We start from the raw sequence: 11583 nt of genomic DNA, 5'->3' as shown, positions 1-11583 counted from the left end.
GAGTCGGGCTCGCTGTTTGCTAGAGTACAGTCATCCACATGTGAGTCTAAGAAAGTTAGAGCCTTCCCAAGGTCACATAGCTAGTGAGTTGGGGGCCTGGGGCGGGGGGTGGAGCTGGGCTTTGAATCCACATTGTTCGACTTCAAAGCCGAGCTCTTAACCCTTCGGCCTTGCTGCTTTTCTTCACGGGTTAATCCGGGAGATGGCAGGGAGCTGGGGCCAGACGCCAGATTGGCCACGGTGAGAGTGGGGTCGTGGGCGCCCCGGGACCCGCGGGCTGCTTGGGGGCTGCATGTGGCAGGGGGTGGGTGGCATACAGCTGGGAAGGGGCCCCCAGAACTCTTCTGAGGTCCCTGGGGGAGGAGATGGGGTCACATACAGCAACAGGGAAGATTTGGTGTGGATAAAACAGATAGGTTTTGGAAAAGCATTCCCGATAAATGTGTGTCACAGGGGTGACCTCCAGTCTGAAGTTGATGTGTTTGGTGCGTGTGCTGTGTTTGGTGGTTACGTGCCCAGGAAGCACACATGGCCACCCATCTTAGATCTTTTAAACTTTAACCAGGTGGGTGCAGGAAGCAATTTCATGCCTCCGTGTGCAGCAAGGACCGAGCGAGGGTTCCCTGGCGCCTGTTTGGTGTCCGCTGCCACCCATCTTCAGAGACGCTTTGGGGCTGTCTGAGCCTCGCTGGCCTGCATCCAGATAGAAGTCACAAGCTGCTGCACAGTCAGAGGTCACTTACTCCACCACCCTGTTCCTCTGAGCTCTGTGGGTCCCCCAAAGGAGCCCTTCCTAACTTCCCCCTCGGTGGATCTTCTGTGCCCCGGGTCTTGCCTCACATGGACTTTGTCAAATGTGAGCCAGCTCTGGTGGAATTAATGTGTCCCTAAGGCTGCAGGGGAGAGAGTGCCTGTTGACTTTGTGGGGAATGTCAGCTGCGTGTTTTAATGTTTCAATGGCGAGTGGAGTATTTTCTAGGTCACGTGAACAGGAGGTGCCTATTGGCCTCTGTGCTTAGGAAGCGGGGTGGGCAGCGAGCTCAGCTCCGTCTCCTAGCAGCTGCTGGTACAGTGGAGAATGTCCGCTGTGGCTTCCCAAGGCCCAGCACCAAGGTCAGCGAGCCCTCCTTATGGGAAAAGGTCATGATTCCCTTTGGCTGGTGCTTCTCGGCAGGGGCAATTTTGCCCACCCCATCCCACCCCTAGCAAATGTCTAGCGACACTTCTCGCCATCACCACTTGGGGTGTGCTTCACCCCGCAGTGCTGGGGGCAGCCCCGTGCAAGAGAGAAGGATCTGGTCCAAGAAGTAAGCAGTGCTGAGGTCGGCAAAGCCTGTGGTAGGTGAGTTGTTCCCCCCGCCCCGCACACACTTCAGAGAGAGCTCTCCTGTCCAGTGCTCCTTTCTGACTGCTGATTAGGCTTCCAACAACGTGAGCCCTCAGAGGGCCTCCAGGGCGCAGAGTGACGTATTGTCACCCAGTGCTTCGACCCAAGCACTTCTTAAATCTTGCTCCTCCCTCCCCCCTTCTGTCACAGAAGCTGGACCTGACAGGCTGGCTTTTCAGTCCTCGATGGCCACCTGCACGCTGGAACCCCTCCCCCACCCCGCCCCATGGCCTGTGCGTCAGACCCCGCTGTGGGGGGGTACAGAAGCCGCCTGCAAATGAAGCAGCACGGACGGCTGGGATGGTGCCACCGTGTGCGCGCCCCGGTCCCGCCTCTCTGCAAAGCCACCTTGGCGAGTTGCATTCTGAAGGGCGTAGCCCTGTGGGGTGGGGTGGGGTGGGGACGATGTTAGTGGCTCTTACTTTCCCTTATCATCCCCTAAATGGCGTTAAACAGTTTGTGTTCTGTTACTTTAATGTGCCTGTTTGTCCCCAGTTGGGAATGTCTCCAGCTTATCATAGTGGGAAAGGGCCTTTCAGTATCAGTAACATCGGGGCTTGGATCTCCACTGCACCACTTCCCAGCCCCGTGGCCCTCAGCAAGTCAGTGAGCCCTCCTGCGCTCCAGGTTCTCTATTTGTAAAACTGGGGTGGGAATACCAGCCCCACAGGCTTGCTGCAAAGGTTGCGTCCCCCACACTGTTTCGTAGCCCTCCCCGCCAGACGGTCTGTGGCCCTTTTGGGGGCAGACCCTTGTCATCATCTTCCGAATCACTTTCATTCTTGCTGCATGATAAATCTTCTTTATGGGTGCGTTGAGTCTTCCAGAAAGATAAGTTGAAGTCCTAATTCGCCAGTACCTGTGAATGTGGCCTTATTTGGACATAAAAGGTCTTTGCAGGTGTATGAAGTTAAGGTGTCGTCAGGCTGGGCCCTGATCCAGTGCGGCTGTGTCTTTCGAAGAGAGAAATTTGGACACAGACATGCGGAGAAGAGAATGCCTTCAGAGATGCCTCATGTGACGATGGACACCCAGGGGGACCGCCCCTCGGAATGGAAGACAGAGTCGAGAGTGAAGCATTGACAAGCCAGGGATTGCCTGGAACCACCAGACGCCGAGAAGGGGCAGGAAGGACTCTGCTCTGTAGGGTCCTGCCGGAGCACAGCCCCGTCTGCACTCCCGGCCTCTCGACGTGTGAGGACCGCACGTTGTGGCCGTGTTAAGCCCACAGTTTGGGGTGCTTCGTTACAGAAGTCCTAGGAAACCGGTGCACCAGTCAGTACACGTTTAAGGAATTTTTAAGTGTCTTTGAATGCAAAACATAGTGTTCTGTCTGCCCTGACATTCATACTTCGGTAGTCTAGCTCTGGACCCTATTACTTTTTCTCCTCCGTTGGTCTCCTTTGCAATTCATCCAGTCAGGATCACCGACTGATTTTGTGCTACTTTATGATGGAAACCCTATGCTTGCTGCAGGAGAAAGCTCCTACTTGTACCACACAGAAAAGAATTAAGATTTTCGCCACAGAGTATATCTGCATCCCTCTGCAGCCACCGGGGACAGTTATTTCTTTCAACAGCAGGTGGCTTCCTGGTGCTACGGGGAGGCATGGGAGGCCCTTGCTTCCTGCCCTCTTCGCCTTCTTTTTTTTTTTTTTTTTTTTTTACTGAAACATAGTTTAATATCATTTTATTGCATTTAAAAACATTCTGGGAAGGGTCCACAGCAGAATGAAAAAGGTCAAGACTGCCTCTATCTGGCAGGTTCCAGACCAAGCCTGCTGCATCGGCCGGGTCCCGGACAGAAGACCACAAGACACAGAGCAATGACGGACTCTGGGGGACACTGGCAGGAAGCAAAACCAAATCTATGTGGCTTTAAAAATAAGGAGATGTGCGGGGCATCTGGGTGGCTCGGTCGGTTAATTGTCTGACTTTGGCTCAGATCATGATCTCACAGTCCGTGAGTTCAAGCTCCACGATGGGCTCTGTGCTGTCAGCTCAGAGCCCGCTTCAGATCCCCTGTCCCCCACTTTCTCTGTCCCTCCCTTGCTCACATACACTCTCTCAAAAATAAACAAAAAAGGAGGTGTACACCCTTACAAAACAGGAGCTCCAGGTCCAGAGGAAGGCCAGGCGCTGTGACTTAGATTGGTGGCTCAGGGAGGCCACTGGGGACTTGGGCCCCTCTGTCTGCAGTTTCAGAGGACAGGGCTCATCCTGAGGCAGGTGTCCCCAGGGCCATGATGATAGCTGGCTGCAGTAACTGGGCAGCCTGCTTTCCGTTCACGTCCGGTGGTGTCTCTTTGTCGCGTTGATGTTCAGCTCAGGGTTTTTTCCCCACAGGCTTCTACAACAACCTCTCCTTGTCTCATCCCTAGAACAGCCACTGCCAAAGGCGGTGGAATTAGATCACTGGCCCAGACGTAACCACCTGATGATTAATGGGCTCTGGCGAGACACCCATTGCCCCTCTGCAGTCGCCAAATGAGCAACTCTTACTCAGTGCTGGTAGGCACAATAATTACCTCCCCAAAGATGTCTACGTCTCCATCCCCGGAGCCTGTGACCATGTTACCACAGTGTAAGGCAAAAGGACTTTGCAGATGTGATTCCGTTAAGGATCTTGAGACAGGGAGATTATCCTGGATTCTCTAGCCTGGTCTGTGTAACCAGGAGGGTTCTTACAGGAAGCAGGTAGAAGACCATCAGAGAAGACGTGAGAACAGTGCAGAGGTCAAAGAAGACAAAAGATGCTAAGTTGCTGGCTTTGAAGATATTCAAAGAGGCCACAAGCCAAGGGATGCAGCCGGCCCCTAGAAACTCGAAAAGGAACAGCTTCTCCCCTGGAGCCTCCGAAAGGAGCACGACCCTGCCGACACCTTGATCTCAGCCCGGTGGAACAGATTTTGGACTTCTGACTTCCAGAACTGTATTATAAATGTGTGTTGCTCTAAGCCAGTTAGTTTGCGGTAATTTATGGCAAAAACCAATAGGAAACGGATATACCGTTCTCTCCTTAGACTGACCTTGCATCAGTATAGACCTTTTCTAAGAGAAGAATCTCATATTGATGTTGGATGTTCTATACTGTGCACCTAGAAGATATGCCAAGATTTATGGATTAAAGGAAAGACCATCCCAGTTCGTGGTCGTGCCTCCAGGTAGAGCCAGGCTGGTGATTTGCTCCTGGAATGGTGAATGTGGGTGCCTTCATCCGGCACCAGAGCTGGGTGCAGGCGGCGCAGAAACGAGTGAGGGCTTGTCCTCACTCGCAGGCTCCTGAGTATCCCAGTTGTTTGATCCCATAAATATTCTGTCAAGTCAGAGCTCTTCCAGATGTCTGCTCTGTCTTTGTAGCTAAAGCCCATTTCCTCTCAAAGCTTTGTCGAAGTTGCTGGGTTGTTTTTTTTTAAGTTATAGCAAGGGTCAGGAAGAGCCTACGATGTTAAGCACCTCCACAGATAGAGCTATTTTTAGGGGGCCCCGTGTGGCTTAGATCAGCAGTCCTTCCAGCGCCTGGGTCCCGGGGTCCATGGAGGATGTCATCTGCTCAGTGCCAATTGGACAGAGACAACTGCTGTTTGGACGTTTTCTTTGCGGTTTTTATCTCCTCCCCTCTCAGGGTTTCCTGTGCCACAGGGGCCCGGTGGTGAGCATAGACAGCATGTTTAGAAACTGCTCATTGTGGCACCATGGGTCAGCTGTTTCTGGGAAGCGTCTGGCTTTCCTGGAGACGACACGTGACCAGTGGCCATCTGTGGAAAATGTCAGAGAAGGTGAAAGAAAGGATGCAGCAGAGAAATGGGCCGAGGGAACCTCTGAAGTGATCATTTCCAACCCTAGAAATTAATCTTGAGGAAACCGAGGCATGGGTGGTCAGTGAGGCAGCTGCCTACCACTTAGCTGTCAGTGTTAGCCTCGCAAGGATTGGACCTCTTGGACCAGTTTGATATTCTGGGGTCCAGAACCAGAAATTTGAGAGCAGGGCTTGAAGGACCTGACACCCATAATAGCGTGTCGCTACATGAGTTCAGCAGGATTTATTCTCGGCTCTCGGTCCTGCCCTGCCTACCCTCCCTGGCCTGTAGTGAGTGCCATCTGCCGAGTGGTTAAATGCATAAGCTCTGGAGGGTCAGCCTGGGTTGGGAGCCCACTTACTGACAGTGTGACCCTGGACAGATTCCATAAGGCACTGGTGGGATGGGGATAATTGTACTAGCACAACCAGGATTTTGGAGGATTGAGTGAGTTCACGCGTGCACAGCGCTTATCCCAGGGCCTGGCACAGCCTACGCCCTATACAGATGCCTCCCCTTCCCGTGACCTGAAACACCACCGTCCTGCACTTTAGATAACTACGTGCTGTAACAGGCATGCCTGATCCGTGCTTTCTTTACCCTGCTCCCTATAATGGGATTTTTTGCTTCCAGTTTTGACTATCGTCAACAATATTTCAATCCCCATCCTCATAGGTGGGGATTTGCTCTCATCCTTCATTGTTTTCTCTGGTTAAATTTCTAGAAGTAGAATTGCCAGGTCAAACAGGAGACTTGTTTTGAAGGCTTTTAATATAGACGCTGCCAAATTCTCCTCCAGAAAAGTACTCGTTTATACTCCTTCCAGCAGTGAATGAGTGTGCCAGTTTCCTTGCATGGCCAGGTTATTAACTTTGAATCAAATGAAGGCCCAGGAAAAACAGGAGATATTTCCCTAAGGATAAAGTGTTTCTTGTCCCTGATTATAAGCAGTGAAAACTTAGGAGAACCTGAAGAGCAGAGGCGCCAAGTAGCGCGTGTGCGAATCGCGCCCTCTACTGGTTTTCCCGGGTGGTGCACGGCGAGCAGCCGTGGATGGAGATGCCCAGGTGGTTTCTAATTCGAGACCGTGGCCGCAGGTGCCAGCGGCTAAAGGGCTAACATTTTACCAAGATTTTTGGCCATTTAAAAAGTCAGCCTCGGGTGGCCTTTAGCTCTTGACCTGAGTCTCTTACAGCAGTGCTTCTTCTCAACTGGGGTTTTGCTCCCCAGGGCCCACTTTGTACTGTCTGGAGACATGTCTAGATGTCACAAAATTGGGGGCTGCTACTGATTTGTGGAAGGTCAAGGCCAGGGATGCTGCTAAGTATCCTACAGTGTACAGGACAGCCCCCCCCCCCAAACAAAGAATCATCTGGCCCACATGTCAGTAATGTTCAGACTAAGAAACCTTGTGGAGCTTTTGTAAGCTTATTTATCTTGAGAAAGAGAGAGAATGAATGAATCCCAAGCAGGCTTCACACCATCAGCACATGGTCCGCACAGAGCTCGAACTGACGAACCCATGAGACCATGGCCTGAGCCAAAGTTGGGACACTTAACCAACTGAGCCACCCCTGCACCCCTAAGAAAGCCTGTGTTAGAGGAGTGGAAGAATTGTTCTAGAAGACTCTCTTTTCAGACTAAAATAGAATATAGAAATATTTAATACTTATTACTGTTATCACTAATTTATTTGGTTCCGGAACCCTGCTAGTTTTACAGAATAAAATGGAAAATAAGAGGAACTGAAATCGCACATCGACATTTCTAGAAGAGAAGGCAGAGGGGAAATACCATAATAACATCACCAGCACTAAGAAGGGAGGGAATGTTTTTCCTGTTAACTTGGGTTGGTGAAACCTGCTATAAATGCCTGCAGCTTTCCCTTGAAGACCTTTGTCTGTGGAAAATAGGGCTTTATCTGACATTCCTCCCCCCCATTTCATGAGCCCCAGTGTTTTCATAACATTTATAATTGAGCTTTCCAGCGCTTGGTGCAGAATTACCATCTGTAGGCGCAGTGCGCTCCCCCACGCCCAAGTAAGTGCTGACTCGGGCATTGTTTCCAGAAGGGGGAAGGAAGGGAACTTCACAAATAATCTCAAAGAGGGTGTGGTTGAAGGGAGCAGCGTGACAAGAATTTCAGGAAGATCAAACTGAATTACAGCTTCCGTTGATATTTGTTCAGTGGGGGGCCCTCTTTACCAGTGCTCCCCGGACTCCTCAGAAAAAGCTCCTTCGTTTCATTTTGCTTTGGCCTTGCGAGTCTCTAAAGTACTTGCATTCTGGAATGTATCCTGAAACAATTAGCTGGAGTGGCCTTACTAGCTGTTCTAAATATCGGGAAGGGGATTCTTTTGCCAGAAGTGGAAAACAGAACAAAATAACAGTTTTTCCTTGAATGTCAGATAGTATTGTGATCATTTTCCTTGGGAAGTATTTTTCAGATTGTAGGTCATAATCCAGTAGTGGGTTGTAAAATCAATTTCTGGGTCACAGCACTTAAATCAGATGGAATAGAAAGTTTTACTGGGCATTGTATATAGTAAAGGTAACTTCTCTTTAGAAAAATGTGTCATCCTATATATTTGTGTGTGTGGGTGTGTGCGCACACACATGTGCACACACGTGAGATGAGAGTCGTGGCTTAGGTTTTACCACATGGTGAAATCTGGTTCATTTTCAAATCATTGCGTTCTCTTTTCAAGATTTCGTTGATTCCGGGGCGCCTGGGTGGCTCAGTCAGTTAAGCGTCCGACTCTCCATTTCAGCTCAGGTCATGATCTCGCGATTCATGGGACCAAGCCCCACCTCAGACTCCTGGCTGACAGTGTGGAGGCTGCTTGGGATCCTCTCTCTTCTGTCTCTCTGCCCCTCCCCGACTCACACTGTTTCTCTCAAAACAAAGAAACTTTAAAATATTTAAAAAGATTTCAGTGACCGCAACGTGTCTCCTGTCCTCAGCGCTGCGTGTGCTTCCCTTTCAGGTGGCACCAGGGAGATCGGCTCTGCCCTGACGAGGATGTGCATGAGGCACAGGAGCATAGAGGCCAAGCTGAGGCAGTTTTCCAGGTGAGGAGCCTGTGTCGCGCTCGCACGTGCCCTTGCTGGTTTCACCTTAAGGAGGCGGTGACTCACCTGCCCGAAGCAGCGCTCGTTTCCCCGGAGCATCGAGATCCCCACAGCCCATCGCTCTGCTCGCCCACTGCACACCGGGTACTGGGCTGGGTGCCGGGATGCGGCAGACAACTAGCTGGCCCCCGTGGCTCCTGCACCCCACTTTGGGGGTGTTCTCTGTGCTCCTGCCTGTCTCTCCTCACCCTCCGCCGGTACCCCCACGGGAGTCCCCGGAGGAGCAGCCGGCCGCCCTCCGTGGAGGACAGCAGTGGCCATCGAGCGCCCCACGCTGCCAGCATGGCTGGAAATGGCAGCGGCTGGTGCGAGGACATGGACTCACCGGTGTTCTAGTGCAGGGCGGGTGGGGGCGTTTCTTCCAAGCAGATGGGCCGAACTCAGCAGTCTTGTCCCGTTCTGTAAAGTGAGATGCCTCTGACCCTCCTGGTTGGGCCACCGCGGGAGGTGGCAGAATGTTCTGGGAAGTGCCTGGTGTTGGACACGGCTAGGCCTGGGTTTGAGCCCTGGACTAGCTGCTCAGGTGCTCAAATCACGCAGGAATCACAGCTGCCATAAAATGGGGATAATTTCTTGTGAAAATTAATGACACGTCTGCACATTTCTAGCAGAAAGCGCCTGGGTAGCGGGTGATGACATCTGCCTGCCTTCCGTCCTGCTGGCTCCTGGGTGGTGCTCCCCAGACCACACAACACTTCCTCCCACACATGTCACCTGGGTTTATTTGCAAGTCTGTGGCCTGCACGTTTGAGTGATGAGGAGATACCAAGTCAACGGCCACAATTTATTGAGCACCTACTGTGTGCCAGGCACTGTCTTAGGGAGTGGGGAATGTAGCATTGAATAGGACTATTCTCACGGAACTTACACTCTGGACAGTATGTACATGGGACACAATGTCGGCAGGGGGCGGGGGGGGGTACACGGAGAAGAGACGGGTGGCCGTCATTCAACCCTGGGTGGTTAGGGAGCAAGTGTGCTCCAGAGAGAGAGCTGGACAGACACCTGGAAGCTGTGTTGATGGTCGGGGGGTGTGGGGGGAGCACCACGTAGACCCTGATGAGGAAAGGAGGGGACTGTACCGAGAACGTGAAGGTTTTCAGGAGACCCCATGATCAAAAGGCGGTCTGAGAACGTCTTAGTACTTCTCATCAGTGCAATTCAGGCAGTCTATGGGCACTCTCTGATTTTCTTGCAGTGTCTCTGTAAATGTCGGAATGTGTCCATTTTCCTCCCGTTATGCAGACAAAAGCCCTGGGCAGGGAGCTGCCTTCCACGAGCTCATGTGCGATCTGTTTGGGACCCTGCACAAAATGAAGGGAGTCCCTGGGGACACCGTCACTCCTCTGATCCAGGAGCTCATCATTCAGCTGTTCTTTCTCCAGGCTGTCCGCACGTAGTCTGCATTCGTGACGTGTGATCCTGAATGCACATCAGACTCACGTGGCTCTTACATATAGAGTGTATTAATTTTGAGAGAGAGAAACAGAGAGAGCATGCAGGCAGGGGAGGGGCAGAGAGAGAGCAGGCTCTGTGCTGTCAGCGTGGAGCCAGATACAGGGCTCGAACCCACAAACCGTGAGATCATGACCTGAGCCAAAATCAAGAGTCAGATGCTGAACGGACTGTGAGCCACCTAGCCCCCCTGGCTTTTTAAAAACTAGCTAATAACGGGGTCCCGCCCTCTAAGTTTCTGTCAGGCATTAGGCATGGGGTGCAGCCCTTCAAAGCTCTCCAGGGGTTTCTGCTCCGTTAATGCAGGAGTCAGAAGATAAGCAGGGAAATGAGAAGAGATGACACTCCAACCCCTCATGCTCTGGCTTCCTAACAGTCACTGGAGAGCGTTCTGAGAATAAGGTTGCTACAAAGTGGGGGGATTTAGAGGTGAACTTGGGCTTGGTATGCTGCCTGTCTTGCATCGAGGAATCGTTGATTTAGGTGGTTTTGACAGCCAGGGATAAATCTTGACAGCGGAATGTATCTATTTAATTTCTCCTTTCTTTTTGGTAAAAGCGCTTTAATCGATTGTCTGATAAACCCACTTCAAGAACAGATGGAAGAATGGAAGAAAGTGGCCAACCAGCTGGATAAAGACCACGCGAAAGGTACGGGGGCAGGCTGTCCGCTGCAGGGGAGTGCGCATGCTCTGTCCGGGCTGGGGGCTGCCGGCTGCCGCCCGGCGCCACTGCTGGCGTCCTCCCGCGGGCCCACTCCGTCCCACGTCCCCTGGAGGCATTTCGCTGTTGGAGGCTAAGGAGTCAGAAGTGATCCCACGAAGCATCCCTCCACGGCTGAGCGCCCAGTCTCTTGGTGGCATTAATTGTGATCAGGTGAATTACTGTGGATTCCAAAGACTCCTACTTCAGGCGTTAGAACATGTTTTAAAAACCAAACTTTTAATGATATAAGCTAACCTTGGGTCTCCTGCCTAGAACTGCCACCTTCTTTTTTTTTTTTTTCTAATGTTTTTATTTCTTTTTGAGAGAGAAAGCGTGAGCAGGAGAGGGACAGAGAGAGAGGGAGAGACAGAATCTGAAGCAGGCTCCAGGCTCTGAGGTATCAGCACAGAGCCTTACGGGGGGCTTGAACCTACGAACCACAAGATCGTGATGTGAGCCGAAGTTGGAGGCTTAACCGACTGAGCCACCCAGGCGCCCCTAGAACTGCCGCCTTCTTTGGACATGCTTCAACAAACGTGTCTTGGCCCCTCATGTGCCAGGCGCAGGGGGCCGAGTGGTCAAGACAGACCCCTCCGGAGCCAGTCTCCCTGCCACCACGGGCAGGGCATGGCATCGTGGCAGGGGCAGGAGCTGGTGCTGGGACGCTCAAAACACCCACAGCAAAGAGTCAGGCAGAGAGAGCACAGGGGTGGATCTGAGGGGAGCGAACCAGAATGAAAGGGTTGGCTAACACGGATCGCGAGGGCACGTGACTGAGGGGTCTGCTTGGTGGCGGGGCACTCGCGGGGAGGGAGGCATTGGGAAGGCCGCGAGGGAGCTGGAGCTGTTGGCAATCACCTGACTACATTCGAGGGCAGGGAAGGAGGAGAGACGGGTCAGAGGCAGCTGTCATTCCAGATGTCCTAGTCTGGGTGGCGGAGGGGCCAGCGACAGAAATGGGAGATCCGGGAGCAGGTGTAGACCGGTAGGGGACGTGGAGGTGGTTGTCAGTGGGAGTGTGGGGTTTGTGGGCTGCCCCTCCCCTGGGGGTCCGGTGCTATTGATGTGGGGCTGAGGCAGCCGGGCGTTTTGCATCCCCCCCCCC

General features: G+C 52.4%; 1 protein-coding gene across 4 annotated transcripts in view; it reads left to right on the top strand.

Annotated features, from left to right (window-relative positions):
• Window positions 1-11583, top strand: part of MTSS1 (MTSS I-BAR domain containing 1) — a 158649-nt gene that overhangs the window by 115485 nt on the left and 31581 nt on the right. For all 4 annotated transcript variants that reach the window (XM_029923732.1, XM_029923730.1, XM_029923731.1 and 1 more), the window contains exons 4-5: window positions 8175-8259; window positions 10333-10424. In XM_029923732.1, the coding sequence (XP_029779592.1) occupies window positions 8175-8259; window positions 10333-10424 (177 nt within the window). The remainder of the gene's footprint in view (window positions 1-8174; window positions 8260-10332; window positions 10425-11583) is intronic.

This window comes from Suricata suricatta, chromosome 15, assembly GCF_006229205.1.
Source record: "Suricata suricatta isolate VVHF042 chromosome 15, meerkat_22Aug2017_6uvM2_HiC, whole genome shotgun sequence".
NCBI classification, from domain to species: Eukaryota; Metazoa; Chordata; class Mammalia; order Carnivora; family Herpestidae; genus Suricata; species Suricata suricatta.
This window is presented reverse-complemented; position numbering and strand designations above follow the sequence as displayed.